General features: G+C 41.3%; 3 protein-coding genes across 6 annotated transcripts in view; 2 read left to right on the top strand and 1 right to left on the bottom strand.

Annotated features, from left to right (window-relative positions):
* LOC122967676 (myosin-10-like) overlaps window positions 1-3,096 on the top strand; it is a 58,572-nt gene extending 55,476 nt beyond the window's left edge. For all 4 annotated transcript variants that reach the window (XM_044332441.1, XM_044332444.1, XM_044332440.1 and 1 more), the window contains 5 exons: window positions 134-257; window positions 460-668; window positions 843-951; window positions 1,121-1,293; window positions 1,598-3,096. In XM_044332441.1, coding sequence (XP_044188376.1) covers window positions 134-257; window positions 460-668; window positions 843-951; window positions 1,121-1,293; window positions 1,598-1,754 — 772 coding nt within the window. In that variant the 3' untranslated portion in view covers window positions 1,755-3,096. The remainder of the gene's footprint in view (window positions 1-133; window positions 258-459; window positions 669-842; window positions 952-1,120; window positions 1,294-1,597) is intronic.
* Window positions 3,097-3,367: 271 nt separating this feature from the next.
* On the top strand, window positions 3,368-6,419 carry LOC122967679 (serotonin N-acetyltransferase-like). The gene is made up of 4 exons (XM_044332446.1): window positions 3,368-3,848; window positions 4,430-4,664; window positions 5,024-5,178; window positions 5,303-6,419. The coding sequence occupies exons 2-4, from the start codon at window positions 4,511-4,513 to the stop codon at window positions 5,669-5,671; spliced, it is 678 nt and encodes a 225-aa protein (XP_044188381.1). The 5' UTR covers window positions 3,368-3,848; window positions 4,430-4,510; the 3' UTR covers window positions 5,672-6,419.
* Window positions 6,420-10,176: 3,757 nt separating this feature from the next.
* Window positions 10,177-24,573, bottom strand: evplb (envoplakin b). The gene is made up of 22 exons (XM_044332439.1): window positions 23,130-24,573; window positions 20,491-20,590; window positions 19,815-19,969; window positions 19,508-19,631; window positions 19,259-19,390; window positions 19,095-19,136; window positions 18,809-18,970; window positions 18,378-18,485; window positions 18,093-18,188; window positions 17,882-17,992; window positions 16,541-16,687; window positions 16,301-16,455; window positions 16,097-16,194; window positions 15,794-15,966; window positions 15,479-15,657; window positions 15,239-15,377; window positions 14,922-15,115; window positions 14,675-14,825; window positions 14,465-14,548; window positions 14,242-14,373; window positions 14,043-14,135; window positions 10,177-13,928 (listed from the first exon to the last, which is right to left on the bottom strand). The coding sequence occupies exons 1-22, from the start codon at window positions 23,168-23,170 to the stop codon at window positions 10,452-10,454; spliced, it is 6,093 nt and encodes a 2,030-aa protein (XP_044188374.1). The 5' UTR covers window positions 23,171-24,573; the 3' UTR covers window positions 10,177-10,451.
* Window positions 24,574-26,040: the final 1,467 nt, after the last annotated feature.

Below are 26,040 nucleotides of genomic sequence, written 5' to 3'. Positions count from 1 at the left end.
GGGAGGATTAGTAGCCACTTTTAAGATGCTCCTCTCAGCCAGGACATACAGTATTTATATGGTCTTCTCTTTCAACAGAAGATTATTGAAGTCACATTTTGACGACATAATTCTCTTACTTTTTGTGCTTCAGGTCTGCTCTGATGGATGAGAAGAGGAGGCTGGAGGCTCGTATTGCCCAACTGGAGGAGGAGCTGGAAGAGGAGCAGGGTAACATGGAGCTACTCAACGACCGCTTCAGAAAGACAACCATGCAGGTGTGGTGTGGTGTTATATTGAAATAGTACTGTGTTCATACTTTTATACCATCTTTGTTCATCCCTATTTTCATCGGACTAATATAAAGTATAAAAAAGATTTAAGTCAAATCATAAATAACATGAGGTTCATACATGATACTCTCTCTATCCTCCTCTCTCTGTTACCTGCTCCCCTCTCTCTCTTCCTTCCTCTTTCCAGGTGGACACACTGACTACAGAGCTGAGTGCGGAGCGCAGCACAGGCCAGAAGAGTGAGAATGCTCGCCAGCAATTGGAGCGTCAAAACAAGGAGCTGCGGGCCAAGCTGGGAGAGCTGGAGGGTTCGGTGAAGAGCAGGTTTAAGGCCTCCATCGCTGCCCTGGAGGCCAAGATAGCACAGCTGGAGGAACAGCTGGAGCAGGAGGCTAAGTGAGAATGATTACATTCTCGTCCTTGCTTAAATGAATGAACATTATTTGTAGAGCAAACCCTGTTACTATGAGATCAAAATTTAGTCAAAAATAATTGTCTAAAACACATTGATAGGTTTACCTACATTAATCTTGCTCCTTTTCTCTAACCTTCACCTGTTCTTCACTGCAGGGAGCGAGCAACAGCCAACAAGATTGTGAGAAGGACCGAGAAGAAGCTGAAAGAAATCTGCATGCAGGTGGAGGATGAGCGCCGCCATGCCGACCAGTTTAAAGAACAAGTATGTCTGTCACTGCTGATATGAACACTGCCGTAATTAGCTGTTTTCAAGCATCTCTTTCTACAATGTAGACCAGGAAGCAACCCTGCAGTCCTAAAATGCCAGCCTGCACACCCATTTTAAATTTCTCACTATCGTTTTTTGTTTTTCTGTGTTTGTGCGTGTAAAGGTGGAAAAGACTAACTCCCGCATGAAGCAGCTGAAACGTCAGCTGGAGGAGGCTGAAGAGGAGGCAACAAGAGCCAATGCCTCACGCAGGAAACTGCAGAGAGAGCTGGATGACGCCACCGAGGCCAGCGAGGGTCTGAGCCGTGAGGTGCACACACTCAAGAACCGCCTCAGGTACGGTGAAGCAGACAAAAGCATCCACTATCTGTCACTTATAGTAAAGCAACTGCTAAATAGGTAACCCACACAGGTGTTTTCACTTTTTTCTTATTAGCTTCCTTGTTAAGATTGTGTGTGAGTTTGATGGAGAAATGAGTAGCTAACATTTTACCTTTGAACATATGTTGGCTTAATGAATGAGGGTAAATTATCAGATATTCATCTTTTCCCTCTCAGGCTTTTGTCTTTGTTTTTTTTTTTTACTTTGGCCTCCGGTGTCAACACCCTCTCTCTACCTCTACACCTCTTCCTCCTTCAGGCGTGGCGGCCCCATCAGCTTCTCCTCCAGTCGCTCAGGCAGACGTCCGCTGCAGGTGGAGGGAACTTCCTCCTTGGACCTCCTGTCCGATGATGAGCTGGAAAACAAGATCACTGACAACAATGCCAACGAGACACCAGCGCCCCAGCCAGAGTAGAAGAGAAAAAGCCTTAACTTTTGCTCTCCCATCTACGCATCACCTCTCAGCCCCACCGGAAAAACACAGACACTTCCAGCTTCAATAGGGACTCTCTTGTTGCCCCTCTGGCTACTTCAGCACTTAAAATCCCTCGTAGCTCCTGTCTGAATAGATCTGTTCTCTCCAAACCACATGCTGCATGATCTAAGCAAGAATACCTAAAACACCATATTCCTGACCTTACTTCTCAACCCTAAACCTTAGCAGACACCAGCAGTTGGACCCCACTTAAGCACTACTCTGCCTTACCCCTCCTTATCAAGCTGCAGGGCTGTTTAATAGCAACTTCCATTCAGTATAGATGACTTCACAAACCCCCCGTAGCTCTCTCTTTGTGCACACATTAGAAATAAGCAAACCTTTCCTGATGGAGTTCATCCACCTGCTCATAATGCAGTGAGTGCACATGTGTCTGGATGAACATGATAATTATCCTCAGTTGGACCAGTATTTAGCTGTTTAAAACGCTTCCGAATGCTAAAATAACAGCATTGCAATATCTGAAAGGAACAAATTATGATGAAAGCAAACAACCTTCTGACTTTATTTTTTCATCAATCTACAACATATTCATCGTATAAATCAGTTTAGTTATGTTAGTTGAACTGTAACTGAATAGTATTTTTCCACTCCTATGCTAGGATTGTTTGCTTGCATATGAATATAGAAATGTGACTGTATTCTGCCTTGTTGCCTCAGTGCTATGAAACATTGCTCTCTTGACCAGTATTGGATTCTCAGATGTTTGACAGTAGGTCAGTGTCGACTTGTAATTATTTGGCGTGAGTGCTGTGAAGGCAGCAATCGCTCATGTTCTCTTGTTTTCTTCTTCTTCTTCTGTGCCTTTTTCCGCTTACTCAAAACTCAAAACACATGTACGCCACATATACTGTTCATATACTGAAACATGCGTAATTTTGTGAAGGTCAATGTATTTTCATAAAATATTCATAAATTTGCATATGAAATGAGATGTTAGTGGGAAAACTGATTTTCTTTGCTTGGATGTTACAACAGTGATTCATACTGTATGTGAAACCGTGCGGGATTCTGTGTAGATGGGTGCTACGACTTTTCTTATTGATAACTTTTATACTTTTTGAGTTATTAAGATTTAAAAACAATCCAATAGACCGACTGTATTTATATCTCTGCTGTTGTATACAGTTTAAAAAAAACTCCATTCATATCTCAATATGCTCAGTATTATACATTGATAAACTGTACCTATGCTCATTATGTACAGTTTATGAATTAGTAGGGGTTATATAATGCATTAAAGTCTATGGAGCCCAATTCACTTCCATTGTATTTATAACTCACCTGTGAACAGTACAAACTCCAGTCAAAATTCCAAATGCTGCGGATTAGACAGGATCAACTGTGCATCAGTCCGTGATGAGTCATCAACCACTTCAGTAGTAATGTCATACATTTTCAAAATCATTTGCAGAAAAATAACGCCTATCTGTATGACAGCAAACACACATTTTCTTGTCTGTGTGTGTGTGTCTGTGTGTGTGTGTTTGTAGAGTAAACTAAAATGCACAGGCAATAATTCCACTGAATTAAATTCAGATTGTGGAAACATAAAATCATGGCAATCTTAAATACCTGAATAAAATGAAAATCATTTGGTTGCTGTCGCTGGTCAAAGGATACACCACACTGTAGTGTTCATTTTGTCTTCGTGTCTCCATTCATTTGATCAAGAGTATTATTGTGTTACACCTACTGAACACAGAAACAGCTTGACCAATCGTGGCCAAAGAGGCTGTCAAAATGAATCAAATCAACCCCAAATATTTCTGATATAAGGTGTTCACTTTCTCCAAAAGAATGCGTTATGCGCTCTGTCAGAGAGGAGATAAAGTGTCTCTAATGCGCCGAGTTGTGGAAACAACTTCTGTAATCCATCATGTGACTCATAGTAATAATCACTCCATAATGAAAAGAGACGTCTGTTGTGGAGTAGGAGAGACGGAGGCAGAGAAGGAGAGCCGCTCAACCAGGAGAACAAAACCTCCCTGACATACACCTCAAACTCCTCCGGTAAGTGTAACTGTAGCCTTGTAGCTGCTGGAAAACAATCATGAGTGACCTCAAGGTGAAGCAAGGTGGCGTTTATTTACATAATTTAGCTAGCAGGCTTTTTAAAAATTGTCTTATTCATGTAATTGGGAAGTAATGATGGAGCAGAAAGTTATGAGGATCAACAGATGTTCGTCTGTGCCACTTTTTACGCATACAGGCTACTTCATTGCACTGACTAGTTGTGATATCTTGAGATGTGGTGTAACTATAAACGGCTCAATTTAGTGGCACTTTGTCAAATATGAAACTTTTTTTCAACTGCTGCTGTGTTGCTCGTGCCTCTGTGGACATCAACGTGCCTCGTAAAGCCGGAGGTGGTGGTTCAGTGAAAATCATTTGTCATTATCTGTCAATTCCTTTTAGAGACAAAAACCAAACGGCAACAATGAACACAGTTAATTGTAGGTTTCAGCAAATTGCCCTACACAGTTGTGACCCGCAGTCTGACATCAAATATTCAAATGCAAATCGACCGGTGAATCACAGCCGGTGGAGCTGTCCTATAAATACGGACACAAACCATCCTGTTCTCCTCGCAGGGCCTGATACAGGTGCTTCCTGCGGAGCGGGAAAGAAAGAGACAAGACAAGGTTTTTTTGGAGGGAGAAGTGTAAAACCGTATGATGTCCGTTGTGGGCGCCCAGCCTTTCATCAAACCAATGCAGTCATCACCTTCCGTTTCGCCTATCCAGAGGAGACACACACTTCCCGCAAGCGAAGTCCGGCCGCTCAACACACAAGATGCCATAAGCGTCTTTGAAATCGAGCGGGAAGGTAAGAAACCCATCTTATCCGTCACATATTGAAGCAGAAATCCGCTCAGCTGGGCACAAATTCGCTCTGAAGTTTTGCTGAGTCAAAAGAGAGTCATCAACAAGAGAGTTTTGCGTAAAACCATTTGGCGCTTCGACAGATCTAATTCCCTTTCGCTCTTAATTTATTTGTCAGATATTATTTTTATTTACCTTTTAAGGAGATTGTGTTAAATCTATATTCCTTCAGCAATACGTTTATTGGGCAGTTTGGGCCGCTTTAAGTGTGCGTAAAAGTAATACGAAACCATTTTTGCGCATGGACTCATTCTCTCTCTCTCTCTCTCTCTCTCTCTCTCTCTCTCTTTCTCTCTCTCTCAGCATTTATCTCAGTGTCAGGTGAGTGTCCCCTTCATCTGGATGAGGTGCGTCATTTCCTCACGCTGTGTCCGGAGCTGTCCATGGGCTGGTTTGAGGAAGGCCGCCTGGTGGCTTTTATCATCGGCTCTCTGTGGGACCAGGACAGGCTCACTACAGTAAGACATCCTGCATGTCTCCACCTTTCCATTTCATCATTTAGCTGCCTCTTAAAAACAAATTCATATATACACATAAGCAGTAATTATGACATCCAACCATGTGTTTTTAACTTTGCTCCAGGAAGCGCTGACTCTCCACAAGCCCTGTGGCTCCACCGTCCACATCCACGTGCTGGCTGTCCATCGCACCTTCAGGCAGCAGGGCAAAGGTCCTCTTCTCATGTGGCGTTACCTGCAGTATCTCCGCTGCCTGCCCAATGTGCGCCGAGCGGTACTGATGTGTGAAGACTTCCTCATCCCCTTCTACCGCAAGTCTGGCTTCAAGGTCCTGGGCCGCTGTGCCATCACCGTGGCCAACCTGACCTTCACAGAGATGTGGTACCCTATCAGCGGCCACGCGTACATGCGGCGCAACAGTGAAGCAATTCGTTTCCCTCAGCATCCCTTGACTGTGCCACTGACAAAGACTGATGAACATGTTGATGTATGACATGGTGGTTTCATCTTTTTTCACTGAGATGATATATCTGCACAGGTTGTCTTTAATTTAAAAGGCACAAAAAAATAAATAAATAAAAAATCAGTGTTTTACTCTTTGTAGGATGTTCACCACTTGGTGAGTATTTCAGGGTCTATTTTGTTGTTTTTTTTTTCTCTTTTACTTAAACTCGTCAATCTATATTGTGTGAAGTTCTCCCATTGTGAGATTGTACAATAAAAACAAGAATGTACTATTCTGTGATGTGATGTATTACATGTAACCAAATTCACTTTGTTAGGCTATTCTGTGTATCGCTCACCTGTGAAAGGAGTACAACAACAACAACAACTCTGTATTATTATTAACTCTGTATTATTTAAGTGTTGCATTTGTAGTAGACATTTGGATTTGTGGCTGTAAGCTGTCTCCTGCTTAGCACCTTTCTGGGCTTCCCACAACTATGGACTGACGTCAGCGACTTTAGCCGCTCAACCGCAGCTCCTCCAGCTCTATTAGGGGGCTTTAGCTATTGCAAACGTCGGAGGATTTAGAAGAGGATCCACTCATCAGTTAGACTGCAGATCCAACGACCTTACTTAAATCAACATATATATTTTTTGGTTAGTGGGGAACAGCTGTTTCAGCTTGTGAAGCCAGACTTTGTATTGTGATTTTTATTTTAAAGTTAATTCTCCTTGGGGTCCTGTATCTGTTACAGTATCACAATTTCAATAAAATGTTTTATACTGTTTTTTAAGATGGAAAAGATTTTGATTTGTTCACTTTTTTTTTCTTTTTTTTTTCCTTTTTTTTTTTTTTTTTTTTACCAAAAGCTGACATTAACCAAAACAGGAGTGTTGTACATGCACTGACTGACATTTACTTCATTGATGTTTATCTAATAAAAGATTTACTTCAGATTTCAGCGAATACCTCATTATCACAATTATTCATAATGTGAGGTTCCTTAACCTTCCTGTAGTATAGTGTCACTGTTTTATGCCAGTATCTTCAGCTGTGCCTGAACTGCACCACTGGAGACACAGTCCTGCCAGTGGGAAGCCTTATGCTCTTGAATGGAGCTTTAATCCATGACACAGTCACCGACTCACGTCTAATCCACTAACGTGCCAGGCTGAGCAGCTCCCTCTGCTCTCAAGGACAAACATGGCACTCAGTGGTCACCTCAAAAATGACCCAGAACTCCAATTAGCATCAGCACACAGTGAGCAGAGTGAAGGTCTGATACCAGTACTTCCAGCAGCAAATGTTTTGTCATAAGTGTTTGTTGTTCCAATCAAGAAAGAAACCTCAGCCTACCATGTGATAATGAAAATGATTTTTTTTTTATCTAGCAGCAGAAATAGTTGCCTGTACTCTCCATGGCAGAGGAAAGGAAACAGTTTTATGCATAAAAATGTGCAGAGAAAAGGAATTTACAGGTTTTGTTTTCATGTAGCTGAATTCAGAGACAAATTAACAAATATATATTTTAAATCCATATCAATCTACATCAGTACAACCAGGCAGTGCTACTTTGTTATTTCACTGATTAACCATATTTTTTATGTTGCACACCTCTACTAGACAGACAACCAAACATTCACTGTCAGACTAGGATCACGGGGCAATCAGGGGTATTGCTGTGAGGATTTTAGCACTGATAACAAGTTGACATTTGATCAGAACATCTCTGTAACTGCCAGAAAAGGCACACATCAAACATTGAACTTTGGAGAGGATAATGGTGATAAAGAATTTCTCCTCTAGAGAGGAAACTGCAGAATGAAGATGGCTTGCAGCATCGTTGCTGTTTCAAGCTGATGTAGCCAGCTGGCATCTTTACACAGTTGGTTGTCAGTGAAGTCTGAGATTTACTGGAGTTTCTTCCTTCTGGCAGAACGTTTAGAGGAACAAAGAGCAAGAAAAATGGATTGAGGAGCCCTTTTAGTGTATAAAATTGCTTGACTTTGGTAAATGTACTTTATGATATTTAGAAGTCTGTTGGTGTTGTTTCTTTTAAGGCTGCTTATCAAGGCTTTCCATTAGCAATAATAAAGTCTGTCTGAAACCTGGCTGACCCAGAAATATTGTGGGTTTTTCCTTTTCCTGATATTGTTATTTTAGAGGGAAAATACAGAACAGCGCTCGCTGAATAAGAGTGCTGGTTTATATGTATTGGCAAGATTGCAGGGCAGGCATACAGAGGGCTTTGTCATTGTCATTTATAGAGTGAATAAGAGAGAAATGTGCAAATGCTGATTATCAGGGTTTAAACCATCAGTACCATCAGTGCAGCAGTCTAGTATTATGACAATAATAATCCAGCAAAACAAAAAGGAGCTGCCAATTATCATGTACATCACTCAGGCAATGGTCCAATCAGAGCAAATGTGCCATTTGTGTTTCTATGTACTGTATGTGATGTTGTCGTATTCTGGGTTATTTAGCAGGCTTTTCATTAGGAATGCATCCATCACACACGCACTTTGTGGCATCAGTGTCACTATTTAGGTCACTACACCAATGAGAAAAGCTTGTACACTTTGCTGTCAAAACTTGGACATTTGTTACAAAAAAACTCACAGTAATAAGAGGACAATACTGTACACTGCACATTGGTTTTGTCATTACAGCATCATGCTGGCAAAGTACTTTAAGTGACATGACTAAACCATCAGAGAACATCCTTCATGCCCCCTCTAGACACAGAGTGGGGCCACCTCAGCCTCCAGACAGGCTCATGTGCAGTAATCCCACAAAGTCCTTCCAGTCACCAGGTAATCTGCGAGACAGACATCCCAGCAGAGAGGCGGCATACTCCCACATCAACACCATTTACTGCAACCTCCACCACTGGGTCAGATGGGGTCTTTCAGACAATCCCTCAAACTAATATCAATTTCTAATCCTTAACAGGAAAAGGAGATTTTAGACTTAAATTTACATTTTATGTGAGGCGCACTATTGATAGTCTGCATAGGGAGGCAAATCCAGAATCTGGAAAACCAAAAAAAGACCAGATAATTTGTGGATTTTCTCATTACACTTATTGGGCCAGATAAGCTAGATAAGTGTTAAGCATGCCTACTGATAAGGTGTTGAGCTATGGTATTACATAAAGAACAGCAGTTCCAATGTCTGCATTTGCCCTCACAACCTTTTATTAGATGCGTGCCTGATCCCTGTAGACCTGTGAGTTTGACCTTGTTAACCTCAACACACTACATGCTTGTATGTGAGTCATATTTAATCTGTATCCTTAATCCATAATTTCCAAGCATATGACTCACCAGGGTTTACCAGCATAGTATATTAAGTACAGCCATTTTGCGGAGATGCAGTTTCTAAAAGTGCTGCAGAAAAATCTTTTGATTGAACATGTTAATGCAACATAATGTCAACCAGGAATACTTATAACTCATATATGCAAAAACTAGGATTTAGGTCAAACCTGCAAAATATGTCTAGTTACACAGTGCAACAGATTTATTTGAGTCATACATTAATCCACCAAAACCCCTGGAGGTTGGCTGTTCTTGAGATCCTGGACAGACTATGACTGGCACCAACAATCACACAGGGTCAAAGTCAAATCATGTGTAAAATTTATTCCCACATAAACCAAACCTCTCTGTCCTTTGTTCATGCAGTATGCTTTATTTGTACAGTAGATGATTCATTGTCTTGTAGAGCAAGTTGTTTATGGGAATGGGAAGATATGCATCATAAATTGTATATTTCCCATATTAATATTAAGTAGACTAAGTGTCTACAGCCATGCTAACAACTCTGTGAGGCTGTGCTTAGACACAATGGTGCTTTCAGCTAAATGCTAACATCAGTGTGATGTTAAGATGCTGATGTGTAGAGACGGCTCATATTCACCATCTTAGTTCACCATGTTAGGATACTAACTTTAGCTAATTAGCACCAAACACAAAGTACAGCTGAGGCTGATGGGAATGTTGTTAGTTTTGTAAGTACTTAAATTAAATTGGACAAAGCAAGATGTAGACTTGATGGTACTAGACTAAAAGTCAGAGGCTGATCAAAGTTATCACAATTCATCCTGAGGGTGACATGAATGTCAGTACCAAACTTCATGACAATCTATCCAATAGTTGTTGAGACATTTCAAAACCACTTATATCAACCCAATGGTACTGCTACATGAAAAGTCAGAGAATCATCAAAGTATTTAGGATACATTGTCTGACTATGAATGTCTGTACAAAATTTCATGGCGATCCATCCAGCAATTGATGAGACATTTCGGTCAATTGACTGACCGACCTTCGTTACCATCCCTAAAACCACGCTGCTAGCATGGCTAAAAACCAGATGTCAGAATGAAGACAATCATTTGATAGTCAACATTGTTACATGTGTTGTGAATGCCCCAAACCTTGTCTACTGCAGGAATTACATTGACTCAATTATATGCATGTGTTGTAATGATTTAAACGTTAATATTTCAAACAATAAGAAAAAAATGAGTGCATGGCTTGTGGAGTTTATTAGGCATTTATGCAGGATTTAGCTTGAGAATGATGAAAAAAATAAACATACAAAAAAAAACATTACCCTCATTTTTACAGCAAACACAAAAATAGTACTGAAAAAGACAGATCCACGTGTGCAGTTTCACCCCAAAAGAAATTTTTTGCAGCGTTCAAATTGTGTATAAACATATCAATTTCCATTTTTTTCTTGACATGTGTCTGTTAGCATTATCATACACCCTTTAGCATGTGACACATTTCAAACTGCACATCTAGACTTTGTTCTAAGAGGAATTAAACCGAAAGTTTGAGTATGATGGGGCATCTGTGGCATCGGTGGAGGCAGCAGGAAGCATCAGGAGCCCTGTGATGATGTCTCTCCTACACCGGTCCATTGCCTGCTTGTATGATATCTTCTCCTTTGTGATGGGGTCTACCAGCTCTTTTGTGTGGGAAGACACATCTATCAGGTTATTGGCTGTTGTGTTGTCAATGAGATTGGTGGCCAGAGCTTCTTGGACAGTGAGCCGGCCAGCTTTAGTGGGATCTACCAACCCACCAGTCAGGTACTGCGCCTCCATGTACCTCCTGGCATTTTCTTGGGGAATGTACCCTTTCTGTGCTGCCGTTCCCACTGCCAGACGCTCTTTGGTCACAGGATCCTCGACTCCAGTGAAGGCCTTCTGCGCATTCAGAAGCTTGTACATATGTGTTGAGTCAATGAGACCATTCTCAGCTGCCTTGTGGACAGAGAATTTGTCCTTTTTGGTGAAATCAACAATTCCACCTGAGGCTGCCTGTGCCTCTAGCAGCTTCAGAGCTGTGTCGGTATCTATGAGCTTGCGGGTCATGGCACTTCTCACAGACATACGGCTTTCAGTGGTGGTGTCAAAAATACCAGAGATTGGGAAGTGCTCATCACTTGCTGCACTGAGGTTGTCCAAACTGCCACTATGGTGAGTGTTGAGACTGGTATAGGAGGACCTCAGAGAAGTTGGCATGGAGTTTAAGGGAGAGGCTTGGGTGGGTCTGGTGGGTGATCTTGGGGTATTTAATTGAGGAACATAGGGCTTTTTGGTTTCCCCTGCAACAAGGAGGGCAAATTCAGAAATGGGCATTTTCCCTTCCTTGTAACGGATCACATCATACTGGGTCAGGCGACCATCCTTGAGGGCATCCTTGACAGAGAACTGCTTCCCAGTCTTGCAATCCTGCAGAATTGTTGTATCCCCATCTGGACCAGTTGAAGTGATTTCCTCCCAGTCACACTCAAGCTCTGACAGGTGAATGTACTGGTTGCGATCAATTAGCCCTTGCAAGTAGGCATCATAGGGAGCCAAGTCTTTGCCAGTGTCCGGATCCAGGATGCTGATCCTTGTGGAAAGATTAGTCTCTCTGGTGTGAGTTTCAGACTGGTCGTCTTTCTTAATGCTGCCCTGCAGTTCAAGGATGAGCGTCTCTTTTTGGTGTATTTTGTCTTTTTCATTCAGGATGTCTTTCTCCAATCGTTGTATTTCAGAAGATGTCTTATGACTCCTCTGCCATGCAAGCTGGTTTCTCTCACTCATCAGCTTAGACTGTTGCTGGAAGGCTATGCTAATGTCCTGTCTTTCAGACTCTAGCATTTTGAGCTGTTTGAGGAGATCCTCCTTCTCTCTCTGCAGAGCATCTTTGTTGGTAATGAAAGACTTCTCCTTCTGAGAGGTCATAGACGTAGTTGTCTGGAGGTGGCTCATTTTGATGTTGATGCTCTGAAGGTTGTCTTCCTGGTCACGCCTGAGATTCCTTTCCTGCATGACTAGCTCTCTTAGATGTTCCCGTTCAGCCTCCACTGCTGGATCTTTCTCTACACGAACAACTTCTCTGTAAACAACCTTCTCAATTGACTTCTCCTTTTGCAGAATTTCCAACCTGAGTTTCAAGTTGCAGATTTCTCTCTCTAGACGACTGATATTGGTGCCCTCACTATCCATGTCAACACGAATACCTTCAGTGAGTTTCTCCAACTTCGGGTCTCTCTCCACTTTCAGGACTTCCTCAATGATGATCTTTTCCTCAACGGGTGGTGGAGAACTTTCCAGCTCAAGAATGCGAGATTTGATTTGCCTAAGCTCCGACTCTACTTGAATCTTCTTCTGGCGATCGTCCATCTGAGCCAGGGTATGCTCCTTTTCTTGAACCAGGGGTCTGAGCTGTCTAACCTCTAATTCAAGCTTTCTACGGGCTTTAACTTCTTCATCCAGGGACTTGTTCAACTTTTCATGCTCCAGGATCTGCTTGGGGTCCTTCTGAAGACGCACCACTTCCTGCATTACAATCTTCTCCTCTGGCTTCTGCCGTTCAAGAACAATGTGTTGGTTCTGAAGGTCAAAGAGATATTCCTCCACACTGCGGCGTTGTTGTATCTCTTCTCTAACATTCCTCCGAAGTCTGTCAGCCTCTTTCTCAATGAGAGGGTCATTCTCATACTTGATGACCTCTTTATTCACTAGCTTTGTCTCCACCTTGGATTTTTCAACTTTCAGCTCATCTCTTTCTTTGCGTAGATGAGTCAGCAGCTCTAGGATGGTGTCATAGTTGCCTTGCAGACGGGAGACTTGGTTGTTCAGCCTTTGTAATTCCCTGATGACCTCTGGGCTTTTCTCCTCCTTGATCACTTCCTGGGTTACCTCTTTGTACTCCACTTTGGGTTTCTGGGCACGCAGGGTAGTCAGAGTTGCCATCACTGTGTTGATTTCTTTCTCTAGATCGGTACGGTTTCGGCCAGACTCCTGCAGCTCTTTCCTCAGACGCACCAGTTCGACTTCTGTCTCAGGATCGACTCTGTAAATCTCATTGATGATCTCCTTGACCTCGACTTTAGGCTTGAGCTTCTCCAATTCACCATAACGTAGTTGTAATGTGGTCAGGTCCTTCATCAAGATAACGTTCTGATCTTTCTCGTCTTCCAAGGCCATACGTACCTTGTTTGAATCTTGGAGTGTTTCTAGATCTTGTTGTATTTGCTTCACCACCTTAGTGACTACCTTGGGTTGGATGGTGGGAATGACCCTCTCAAGAGTGTTTATCTGGCTCCTTGTGCTGAAAATGCTATCATTGAGGGACTTGCACCGGGATTCCTCCTCTGCAATGTCATTCTGGAACGTGAGAACAGCTTTCAGCATCTCTGGATCCTTTTCAAGCCTCACCACTTCCTTCTTCACAACCTTCTCCCTGATTTTTGGTTTCTGCTGAGCCAAAGTCGTAAGCTCAGTTTTCACATGAACGGTCTCGGTGTCTCTTGTTTTAAGCTCCAGTTGTATCCTCTGCATCTCATCTCTGATCTTGGCTGCTTCTTTTTCAAGCTGAGGGTCTCTCTCATATTCAGTCAGTATCTTGGTCACCAGTTTTGGTTCGACTTTGGTCAGCTGTGTTTCCAGTTTCATTACCTTCTCACTGATGATTTCTATGTCTGAATTGGTTCTTGACCTTTTCAATGATTCATCCTGGATCCTGTTTTTCAGGGACTGTAGTTCCTTCTCCAGTTTGGGGTCCCGGTAGTACTGCACCACCTCCTTCTCCTCCAACCTCTCCACTCCTCTCCTGCTTTTCAGAGACATGAACCTCTTCCGGTATGTTTCAAGGTCATTTTCAGCATGTAAGCGCCTGGTAATCTCCTCGTTCAGGTCTTTCTTCAGGCTGTCACTAACCTCCACGGTCTTCTTTTGGCTCTGTAGCTGCTGTTGCTGACTGACGACTACCTGACTTACTTTCTCTTCATTCTGCACATGAATAAAATAAAGAATACAACAATGATGATTTTGTGCACAACACCAAGAATTATTCTACCTTAGCATTGCTGTCGCTCATGTTATTTTCATTCCATCATAGCATACCCTGGCCATGATATTCTTTGCTGTCCCCAAGTGACTGAGTAGCTGGTCATTTTCTGCAGACACCTCAGAGAAAAGGTTCAGTAGATCTTTCTCCTGTAGTAGAAGCAGAAGGCAACATAAGTTTAAAAATTGAAGACAAAAAAGTCAAAATGTTAGAGAAAAAGAAGAGTCGTCTTAAAACAGTTGTCTATCACTGTACCTTTTTCTGTACAGCTTGAGCCATAGTTTGACGTTTCTTTAGAACTGGTTCATCGTCATTGTCGTCGTCATCATCAGTATCATCAGCATCATTCAGAGTGCCACGGTAAGTGTTTGACTTAACCTCATATTCCTAAATGGAAATACATTTGATACTGAAAGATTTAGTATTTGGGAGGTGCTAGTCTGCTCTATTTCAGTCACAAATGGTAAATGAAACTCACATTTAAGACATTCTGCAGATCACGTGAAAGAGCCTTGACTCGGTTTAAATCCCCTGATTTCTTCTCGATGTCCTCCATCACTCTCTAAACAAGGGACATTTTAATAATTACAACTGATAAGACAAAGCTGCTGAAACAGACTTGAGTTTGTTTGTTTGTAGATGTTGGAGACAAGTTATCAGGGTATGTAAAAGAAATACTTCCAGTCACCTTCTGAGAGTTCTGCTTGGCTGTTATTTGTGCCACATCATCAGTAGGTTTGATCTTGTTATTGGGCAAATTGACCAAGAAGAAATCCAGTGATTGGACAGCATTCTGGAAGTCTTGGTTTTGATTGGTTGCTTTTTGTATGAGAGCAGACCTGAAGCAAAATATAAACAACACTAATCATCAATGACAAATCACAAAAACACACATACATACAAGTACAATAATGCCATATTTTTATTTTTCTTACCTTTCTTGGAGCTGATTGTTGACAGTTGTGTAACGGTTCTTCAGATGTTTCACCTTATTCTCCTGACGGCGGATGTCGGGGCAGTATTCGTTGAAACTCTGCTGCAAGGAGCTGCATGCTTGCTCTGTCAGGTCCAAGTCTTTGCCCAATTTATTCACCTCATCTTTCTTTGAGGCAACATCCTTATGCATTACCTGTTTGATGGCGTAAGGAGAAAGAACAGAGATAAATTTAAAAAAAAAAAAACAAGTTTGGATCATATGAGCCTATCCTGATCTTTGTTAAAACTTTTTTGGTTGCATTATAAAGTATAACACCTGGAGCTGCTGGTTGCAACTGGGGAGGGCATTCTGTTGGTCAAGAATGGTGCCATCTTTAGCCAGTTTCTCCTCAAACCCAGAGACAGCGTCTTCCACATTCTGCATCTGCCTCTCTAGGAACATGGAGGCTATAGCTCTGGTGAAAGAAGGAAAGAGAAAAACAGGAGGTAATGATAAAAACTGGAAACTGAATCATTTGTCGAATGAAAAATGTTGTAATGTAGCTGATCTTCTCACTTTTTATTATAAAGATCAATAAGAGTGTTTATGTCATCGATCTTGTTGTCAGCAGCACTGAGTTTGATGGGCAGGGTAGAAGCGGTGGGTCCCAGGGGTTTCTTGGCCAGAATAGGGTCCATCTCTCTCTGGACCACAGACTTTTCAGACTCCAGCTTCTTTACTGTCAGAGCAGATTTCTGGAGGGCAAGTCATGTGGTGTTATTGATCACAACAAGTCAAATGTGAACATGCTAAGGACATTTAGAACATTAATAAGTTAATGAAACTGTAGCAGAGATCATATTATTAAAGCATGATGTTGCTCATGTTCACCTCGTTCTCTTGCTGCCTGTTCGTCAGGTCTTGTATTGGGTTACGGTTGTCTAGAGGGGTCCTCAGTCTGCTCAGGATTTCTTTTTTATTCTGATCCAGGGCATTGTTGATATTGTCAAATTTATTGGCTAGCTCTGCAGTTTTAGGATCTTCTGGGGCACTGGCTGCAGTGGCTGGGAAGAAGCAAAGACGACCACATTGAAATAGTGTTAGACAAGCCCAAACATTCCAGCAAAGACTCTTTTATGGTCTGAAAGTTATTGAAAAAAAGAGGCTGTTCTGTGAAAATGTTTTTCTTCTAACCTGCCTTCTGAGGGCGAACCACTTCCACAATGGGGTTTTTCAAGGAGGCCAATAGAGCAGATCTACGGCTCTTCAAGTCTGTAAGCTCTCTGTCCAGACTGAACACACACAGACACGACGTTTCATTTAAAATCATCAGTCAGGGGTTAAGCTTTGAATAATGGAGGGAACACATACCGAGGTGTTGAGTTTGTCACTTTATACCTGTTTACTTTCTCCAAGGCCTCAGTATTAGGCGGTGGGGTCATGAAACACGCACCAGGCAGGGTTTTGATCTTCCCAGTGCTGTTCTGAAGCTCCCACTTCTTACTATCCGAGTTGGACTTCAGGATTAGCTCCTCACCACGCCTCACTGTGTCCTAAAACAGACAGAGAAGATGATAAATTAAAGGTGACGTCCCCAAGAATGTTTTCCAAAATTTTGTCACACTTGTCTTCTCTTACATTTTCATCTTCCCAGTCACACAGGGACACTACAGTAGTGTGTTTGGTGGGCTTGATTCGACGTAACTTCAGAGGCTTGACGTTGCTGCTGAGCTCCTTGAGGGCAGCTAAGCGCTGCTCATTCCTTTTCACTGCTGGTTCATCTCCCTGAAAGTATTACCAAATTAGTAAAAGTAACACAACTGATTTTGCTGATCCTATTTAAAGCAGGTTAGGGCTGCAAACTTTAAAAAGTGCAGCCAGACATCTTCAACTACCAGAGTCTTGCTCCGAGAAGCAGGTTTACTGAGATAACTGGATGCTGAGTAAATCTGGTACATGGACTCATCTAAAAAGATCTGTTCCGGATTTGACTTATGTACATGTAAATTTAATGTATAACACAATATGTATAATTGGAATGAGAGAAGTTTTAGCCTTTTATATGCATTTGTTGGAAAATTTGATCAAATATTACACCACTTCTTATTTTTTGCATTTATCAGGGGTGCAAACAACAAGAAAAAAGCTGACAATGATTTTGTTTCCAATCACTTTCCAAACATCTTCATTGTCTGCGCTGGTCAGTGTGGAACTAATTCTCCTTGTTATGTGTTTTCTCCAATGTTCCTCATCTACCAGCAGTGGACTTTCCTGCTCCAGCTCGGTGTTTTTTGTTTTGTTTTTTTCATTTCTTTGTTTCAGCTAATTTTGTCATTCATTCCTACTTATTGATTCCTATTTAAATATTATAAATATATTTGACTCTTCTAAATTTCACAGATAAATTGCTACAGGAGAAATAAAAGCTTTAACATGAATAAAATTAACTTTAAAAAAAAATGTTCTCTAGAATGAGTAAAATGTAAGGATTTTATTAATGAACAATATAGCAAAACTAGTGTCCGATTGGCTCTTCCTGTCCTGAGTATACATTTGATCAATAATCTGATCCCTTAGGATGCTGCTTTAAGTGTCAGTAGCTTAATAAATGTGTCTTATTCCTCAAACTCAGTGAAAAACGTTTTTTACTTCTAAACTGGCTCCTCAGAGCATCCTGAAATTTAATTTGGTTAATAAATAAGGACCTTGATCAATAGGTCAGTGTTGAGGAGCAAAAGCTAGTCTTTGGGTTGATAATCAATGTATGACAAAGGGTTGTAAATCGTCTTTTAATATATTATAGCAATCTGCAGTATTGAAACCTACTGCAGGTTTCAACAACATACTCACATAAAATCTGTAATCATGTATCAGGAAGATTTTTTTAAAACTTTTTTGCAACACCTAGAGAACTCAGAGTAATGTTTCTATACTTTTGTAGAGCTGCATAGCAACCATATCATCAGACAACACTTGTACCTCCAGTGCCATAAGGACCTCAGGGTTGCTCTTGGCAGACAAAGACTTTGGGTCCAGAGTGGATTTGAGTCTCTCCAGGGACTCTGACAGTGTCTCTGCATCCAGCTGGAACTGCAAAGAACAAACGTTGTTCTTAACAATGTGCTGAGGTGAACAGGAAGAAGAAATATTATTATAGTCAGTCACAGTGTGGCAGTCAGAGACCCTCTACCTTCTTGTAGTCTTCAATGTTGTCCAGGTGAACTTCCTGTGCTAGACACAAGTTGAGAAAGGCTTGCCACTCATTCTGCACGGCTTCTTTGTGTGCCTGACAAAACACAAAAAAATCACCTCAGTTCAGTTAAATTCAGTTTAATGTAATTTGATAGAAGTATAATTGATCATATTCTGTTTGATATGATTTCCATTTACTCAACCATAAGAAATCTTATGTCATAGATGTCTATTATGATTTATCACAGTCATTATACATTTCTAAAGTCTGACACAGATGTACCTTTATTGTTGGGCTGCAAGGGTGTTTCATTTCAACCAGACGGTCTCCTTCTGCCTGAAGCTGGTTGACCTCTTTCTCATGTGCTAGCAGTCCATTATTTTTGAATTTCTGCACACAAACAGAAATAACAAATAGGGATGTAGAAGACATAACATTGTGTTTCAAGTATTCAAATCAAATTCTCCCAGCAGCTAAGTAGTTACTATGTGCCGTACTGGTTACACCAGTTGGGTCCCTAGCTGTTACAACCGGCCAAGAGAGGATTAAGCTTGAGGGCAAGCTGACAAATGAAGTTTCAATGTTATTTTTTAAACTGAGTACATCCCTCTGATCACAAGACAACACAGTAAACCAGGAAATTAAAAGAAGTCATCACATCTCACCAACTGGACACATGCACTACTTTGGGATCTGCATGAAGTGTATCTCACCTCGTACTCCATGCGGATGCCTGGGGGGTCAGCCATCTGGTCACTCCAGTCTCTCTGGAGGATTCTCTCCTGCTGGCCTGACAGGTAGACCAGCTCCTTACTGCAGCTCTGCATGTACTCGTACAGAGAGGCTAGGTGGCTGCGCCTCTGCTGGGAGCTTTCCTGCAAAGCACACAAGATGCATTATACACATACGGTATACATATCCCTCTGAACATGACTGAACTCCATCCAACAGCACACATTGAAGCCTCAGACTCAATAAGTGAGAAAAACAACAACTCACAAGAAGTTTGTCATATTTCTCCTTGATGGCGGCGTACTCCTCCTATGAACAAAGAAGATGTAGAAACAGGAAAATGTTTTTACTCGGCTGCCACCTGAGAAACCAACATGATTCATCCTGCATGTGTTCTTGCAGAGTGTGTGCATGATGTATTGTGTTGTTACCTGTGAGGTGGTGGTGCTGGGATGCATCTGGGCGCTGTACGCTTCGATCTCCTGGTGCAGAATGTTATGTTCTGCAATCTGCTTCTCTACATCATTCAAGTTGAGGCCGTATACTTCTGCCTTTAACTGTTTCTGTAAAACACAACAGCTGTTAAACATGTGAACTTAACAAGCATGGGGAAGATGTTCAGTGACTAAAACTCAAGATTGACTTGAATATGTTTTGTGGTCAATGTTGCATCAACTGACCAGTTTTTCATCCAACACAGGATCCCAGTCGATCTTTTGTGTCAGCACCAGATCTTGCACCTGGTCATACAATTCCCTGTAGGTCGCACAGTCCCTAGACCAGCGGTCATGGAGATTTCTCACACTGAAAGTGAAAAGAATCAGACCCAGTCAGCAGTGAGAAGACGGGAGGAGAGCAGCAGAAAGGGAATGTGGAAATGATAGTTTGTTGCATATCTTGATGTTATGCAATGAGTTTCAGGTGAGTCTGCTGGCATGCGTGTGTTTGTATGTTTTCTTTTTGTGATGGTTCAGAAAAAAAACTCACTCTCTCTCTATCTCATTAGTCTGCGGGTGCTGCAGCTTCTTGGCCTTGTCCACATCCATGAAGAGATCCTTCAGCAGCCCCTCAGCCTCTGCCAGGTTCTCTGCATTCTCCTTCTGGTAGATCAGGGGTTGATTCTTCCCATCGCGCTCTGTGTCCTACACAGGAGCAAGAAGAGACTTAAAATTGTTGTTGTTGCATTAAAACCTTTTAGCTAAGTAGAACAGACTTGATTTATGTGGCTCTGAGCTTATCTAACTGATTATGAAAAAGCTTTTCAGGTGAAGTTTTGGTGTTTTTGAATTGATTTATAGTGTCTAATCTCTTTAAATTAGAAGCATAGTATGAATATGTGTACTGTATATACTTTATGCATGTGTGCAAGTGTGTCTTTTAGAGCTCAAATCTTCATAACAAAGCAAAAAATTAGATTTTGCAAAAAGCATAGGTTCCAAAACAAAACAAAACAGACTTTTGCACACTTTGTATTTTCACCATTAGTGGCAGCATGATGCTTCAGGTCAAAGAAAATGTCTAAGTTCCATTGCAGGGATTTCCTAAAGAAATCAAGTATGTGTTTTCAAGAATCAAGTTTATCACGGTAGCCAAGTGATACGTCTTCATTTTCGTGATCTGAGTGTGACCTCAGGTCTCCAGCTCTGGTGTGTGTTCTTCTTACCAAATGCAGCAGCTCCTCACATTGCAGGATATTCCTCTCTACTTGGTCTGCATTCTTCTGCATGCGAGCAATCACCACAGCCAAGTCAGTAGCCTTGCTCCTGCGTAAAAAAACACACCCAAGAGAAAGATGATGGTGAAAATCCTTCTGACCAATGACACAAATTGGAACTTGAGTCTTGAGATGTTTGTTTGCATGATTGGAGGATATTAACACATTAGGAAACACCCAGAAATGCAAGCAGGTACTCTTGTTACTTTGATTAAATCGCATGTTGTGTATTTGTTCTTAAATACATTCTAAAATCAAACAGAGCTGCTTTGCGCTTTTACCCAAGTAGTTTTGAAGACAAATAATGTTACTTGTGCTCTGTTACTGTGTCAGTCACTGCCTAAATGAGACATCAGACATGTGGAATGAGAGGACTCTATATCTGGTGTTTTACATGTGAACATAAAACCCACTGAAAGTCCGAACAAAGAAGATTCCTTCACTTGCTCAGCATAATTCTTCATCGGCATGTCACTCATGAACACTTTCTGTAGACGTGTTTGTGCTCTCAGGGTGTTTGTTCTGTCATTCCACCTTCTTACTCTGGCACACCCAGATCAGGACCCAGAGGATAGATTGGGTCCCCACACACCCTCATCCCCTCCCATTAAGTGGTCAGGAATGTAGTCTGTGTGTGACACAGACATTCCTCCTGAGACAAACCTGTCACACTGCACCATTCAGCCCTTATCAAATTAAATGTTGTTATTAAATTCCAGAGTAGAAATGACAGTTGTAGTAATTATGGCAGACATTATGGCTCGCACAGTAGTAGGTGGGGTGCTGGAGAAAGATTACTTTTTTTTATTGCTCCTTTACTCATTCAGGCGCTTATCTGTGCTGGAAATAGCCAAGTCCAACATGTGTTCATTCACTGCATCCCACATTGCAAACATAATGTCGCCATAATCATTAAAGGACAAGTTCTCAGTTTTTCATGTCTGTCTTAAAACAACAGTCAGGCACCCAAATGAACAATGATTTTTGCTGTAATCATTCCTCCTGTTCATGCTGGACATTAAAAGATACTTTTCAAATGTGCTTCCAATGTAAGTGATAGGGGACAAAATCCACATTCTTCCTGTACAAGGAACAAAAATGTATTTAAAAGTTTATCTGAAGCTGATATGACGCTTCAGCAGTCTGAGTTAGTCAAATAACACGGATATATTTCAAAGTTAGTCTTTTTAGTGCCAAAAAGTTTTTGTTACAATCCTTCCACTGCATCTCAACAGGAAAACAAAAAGAGGGAATTTTATTGTAAAAAGAAAATAACTTTGGAAGATATTCATCTGGATTCATATTGGCTTTAGATAAACTTTTAATTACATTTTTGAACAAAACACTGTGGATTTTGTTCTCCATCACTTACACTGAAAGCACATTTGAAAGGGATCTTGTAACAGCCAGCATGAACAGGAGGAATGATCACAGTAAGGAAAACCTGTTTCATTGTTCATTTGGGCACCTGACTGTTGTTTTAAGACAGACTTGAAAAATTGAGAACCTGTCCTTTAAGAAATTTTTCAAGTGTCATGCATGTGTTGTATACCAGAAGCAAAGTGACTGTATTTAGGCAACAGACTCACTCGCTTCCATTCAAGCTTGATCGTCACTGTGCTGTTTAAGACAAACAGACCAAGCAGCAGGAAGACCCTGCCCTGCCACTCCTTCAGCCCTTCCTGTCTTCTGTCACTCACAATCTCGAGTCTCTCAGTCGCACGGCACACCCCTTTGTGAGGGAGCACTCATGTATGTGTCCCCCCCGGGTGACAGCTCGCACCGCGAGGAATGTGGAGCAAACACTTGCTTAGTCACTTTTAGAGGAGCGGGGTTGAGGTTGCACAATTTCTACACATTTATTGCCATTAGGAATCTCATGAAACACTCCTCTACTCAAACACTACTCACCTGCCCAACCACTGGTTCCTCTACACAGCAAAGACAACAAGTTACACATATAATATTTTCTCTGTTGACTTATCAACTTCATGAGTCAGAAATCCGGCTTATTGGCTGGCATTGCAAACAGATTTAGTCAGTCAGTAAACTTTGATGATACACCCCTTGGACAAAGACACAAACGTGCTGTGGTTCAGTACAGGTGTCAGGTGAGGTGACAAGAATCAGCAAAGTAAAATGGACTGTGATACTCAACATCTAAGAACAGTAACATGGTGGTATTATGAGAAAAAAAGACTGTGATATTAAATATTGGAGGGAGAGTTCATTCATTTAGCAAAGAATGAATGAAAGGCAGATATTTATATAGAATATAACAGTTGGATCATTGTTGCTTTCATATTGCACCTGAGTCCTGTGTTACACTTTGTCCAGAGAAATAAAACAGCTCCGTCCTGTGCAAACATTAACAGGATCATAGTACAAAAAATGCCCACATGCAGCATGAACCACATTTCAGGTCAGCCTGTCAGCGGAAAACAGTGTGAGGCAGCAACAGAGGAGAGGAGACGAAACAAGGAGACAGTAACATAACACTGGGAAACCTGACACACACACACACACACACACACACACACACACACAGACAGACAGAGAGAGAGAGAGAGGAAACTGTCCAAACTCACTTGCTGATCTTTGCAGGACTGTTATCCTTATGCTTCGACATCTTGGGAGGCTGTTCAGGCCTGCGTCTGTAATCTGAGTCCGAGTGTGTTTCTTCCGACTCCTCACTCTCTCCTCTTACTCCTCTCTTCGTCTCCTGCGGCGTCTCCCCTCAGTTAAAGAACATCCACCTGTTTCAGCTCCTCCCAGGCCAGCAGGTGTGTCGTCAGTAAAAGCAGCAGAGGAGCAGACCGGGCGGACCTGTTTCACACACACACTCCAGCCGCTTCACAGGCCGTGAATTTATATTTCTAGGAGTTTTTCCTGCATGTGTTCATTCTTGTGATTTTTTACTTTCTAAGAAATGTGTTGTTTTTAAAAAAAAAAGTGTAATCAGTAAACAGGTTATGAACCCTGAGGGAGCAATATGAAGCTCTTAATATCACACTTTAAGAGATAAAAGTTCAGATGAGAGTCTGAGAGTTTTTTTCCTTAGTTTTTGTCTTTCTCTACATAACTGGCTAGACATGGTCTATGAACCTGATACAGCTGCAGCTCTGGTATCAGGTCCATGAAACACAAGACGTGACAGGACATTATAAAAGACTGACTGTTTCCACTTATACATACAATCATGGTGGAATGTAGCAGAACCAGTCACTCGATGGCTGAATATCAGATCATCATTAGTATTTTACACATGACAGTAAATGTCTCATTTAGATTTGTATGTGCCATATATCATTATTTGTTAATATGAGCTATATAATACTTGTCTCTCAGAGTTGTATAACTTCTAGTAGATTTGTACTTGTAAAGCATCAAAATACTAAGGTAGTTTTTACACCAGAAAGATGACACACTGTAACAATGTTAACCATCATAGAAATAAAGACAGATGGGGCACAGAAGATAATTGTGAAGTAGAAAAAGGTTTAACTTGTTTTTCAAAACTGGATATTTTCACATCTGATTTTTGCCTGATAGACTTCATGATTAAGAACTTGTTAATTTCCAAGTATCAGTGCTTATCAGACACACACCCTGTGGAATTACCTTTGATAGGAGTCAAGGTCTAGTTTGAGGAATGCTCATTTCTCTCTTCTGCCAAAAAAAAACACAGATAATAGAGACAGCAGAGATAGCATACATAACTACAAAACATGTGTGTTTGTTTTAGCACAAATATGCTCTACTTTATTGTGTTTATGGGAGTTGGAAGCACCTCAGCTTGAAGAGTCAAACAATGCAACTTCATACTTCAGTGGGAAGAAATGAGTTCAGCATGCTGCTCCGTCTCATGCTTGCAGTAGGTGTGTCTGATGCACACCCAGAGCTGTTACTCCTTGAGCCAACACCTTCATACCTGCGGGGAGAGGGAGGAATGAAGGACAAGCAAGAAAAAGGTAAAAAGGAACCAAGATGACACTTGACGGTATGTGGACACAGTGGAGTGACGAGGTGCAGGGTTGTCTCACTTGGCCTTGATCTTTCTCATCAGCTGTACTCAAGTAAATATCATAAATATTCATCTTAGTCATTAACTGACATTAGTACGTCAGCATTTAGAGTGAGACATTTCTACTTTCTGTTACTTGTTTGGAAACAGAAAGTATCTACAGGTTAATATTTAAAAATCACACAAAGTACAGGTTAGACCTCATATATTGATAAGGTGTGTGTGTAGTTTAATGCAATCCAACACATTTCCAACAACCAATCAAAATAAAATGACTATAGTTGATTTAACATTTCTCTGATACATTATAAGCTTCACAAAAGTAGTAAAGGTGTTCGTGTTATTGTGTCCACACCTACATTTCAATCGAGGACAGCCCACCTGTTTAAATTCCACATTGTGCAATTCACCTGAGATAAGCACAGTGTGTCCACCTCTTTTTTCCAACTGATGAATAAATCATTGATGACCTATAGTATGTTCTATGGCAAACACAGATGAGTTGTACTTTGGTTCTCCTGTTTCACAATGTAAAGAAGATTTTTTTTTCTCCTGCAAACAGTTCATAAATATTTTTTTATGTAAATGCTGCTGTCAACAGCAGGGTGTGGCTGTAACACATCAGGGTGAAAAAAGCAATTCTCTAACTCATAAAATAGTATTTACACAGAAAGCATTCCATACATACGTCCAGGCCCAGCTTCTGTAAATATGTAGAAAGCAATTTAAATCAGCCACACCTCTGACTGTAATCTACAATCACTGGGTGCTGTGAGAAGCTTTTAGGCTTTGATGATATACATAGTTGCAGTGGAGCAGAAGTGACACATAAAGGAGGGATCCTCTTTAACCTCAACTCAACCTAATAACAGAAAGATTGAAATCAACACACTTAATGTCAACTACATGACTGCCACCACACAGCCTGCAGTCTCACATTACATCCTGCCAGTCTGGTTATCTTTACCCACTCCACCTGCTCAGCTGTAGTTCAACAGCTCCTTAAAGCAGTGGTTCTCAAACTTTTTCACGTCAAGGACCCCTAAAGTGACACAAATTAAACCATGGGCCCCCATCTGACAAGACTTTAGATGTTTTATTACAGAAAGTGTTTGAAACCCATGACCAAAACAGTCATACATTCTGTCATTGTGTTACTTATGGATGAAATTACAATGAAAGTAAATTATTCCCCTTTTTTTGCTGGGGACCCCCTGGAACTTCCTCAAGGACCACTAGGGGTCCCTGGACCCCACTTTGAGAACCACTGCCTTAAAGTAAAGAGACAAGGTACCTGCCTGATCATCCTTCTTTATATATATAATAATAATATATATATAATGTGTGTTCATATAAGACTGAACTCTTGCAACCAGACCAAAAACCTGCTGGTTTTAGTGTGAAGACTTCTGTCGAGGGAGACTGCATTCTAATCTTCTACCAGTAGGTGAAGACATTACACCATCTATCTTCCC

Source organism: Thunnus albacares, chromosome 17 (assembly GCF_914725855.1).
Source record: "Thunnus albacares chromosome 17, fThuAlb1.1, whole genome shotgun sequence".
Classification (NCBI taxonomy): domain Eukaryota; kingdom Metazoa; phylum Chordata; class Actinopteri; order Scombriformes; family Scombridae; genus Thunnus; species Thunnus albacares.
Note: the sequence above shows the minus strand (reverse complement) of the source record. Positions and strands in the feature narration are given on the sequence as shown.

Coding starts and splice junctions, on each gene's coding strand:
- LOC122967679 (XM_044332446.1), top strand. CDS start 4,511: ATGATGTCCGTTGTGGGCGCCCAGCCTTTCATCAAACCAATGCAGTCA. Junction 4,665..5,023: donor CTTTGAAATCGAGCGGGAAG/GTAAGAAACCCA, acceptor TCTCTCTCTCAG/CATTTATCTCAGTGTCAGGT. Junction 5,179..5,302: donor ACCAGGACAGGCTCACTACA/GTAAGACATCCT, acceptor ACTTTGCTCCAG/GAAGCGCTGACTCTCCACAA.
- evplb (XM_044332439.1), bottom strand. CDS start 23,170: ATGTCGAAGCATAAGGATAACAGTCCTGCAAAGATCAGCAA. Junction 16,688..17,881: donor AGGTCCTTATGGCACTGGAG/GTACAAGTGTTG, acceptor TAATACTTTCAG/GGAGATGAACCAGCAGTGAA. Junction 14,136..14,241: donor CTCAAGCTGTACAGAAAAAG/GTACAGTGATAG, acceptor CTTCTACTACAG/GAGAAAGATCTACTGAACCT.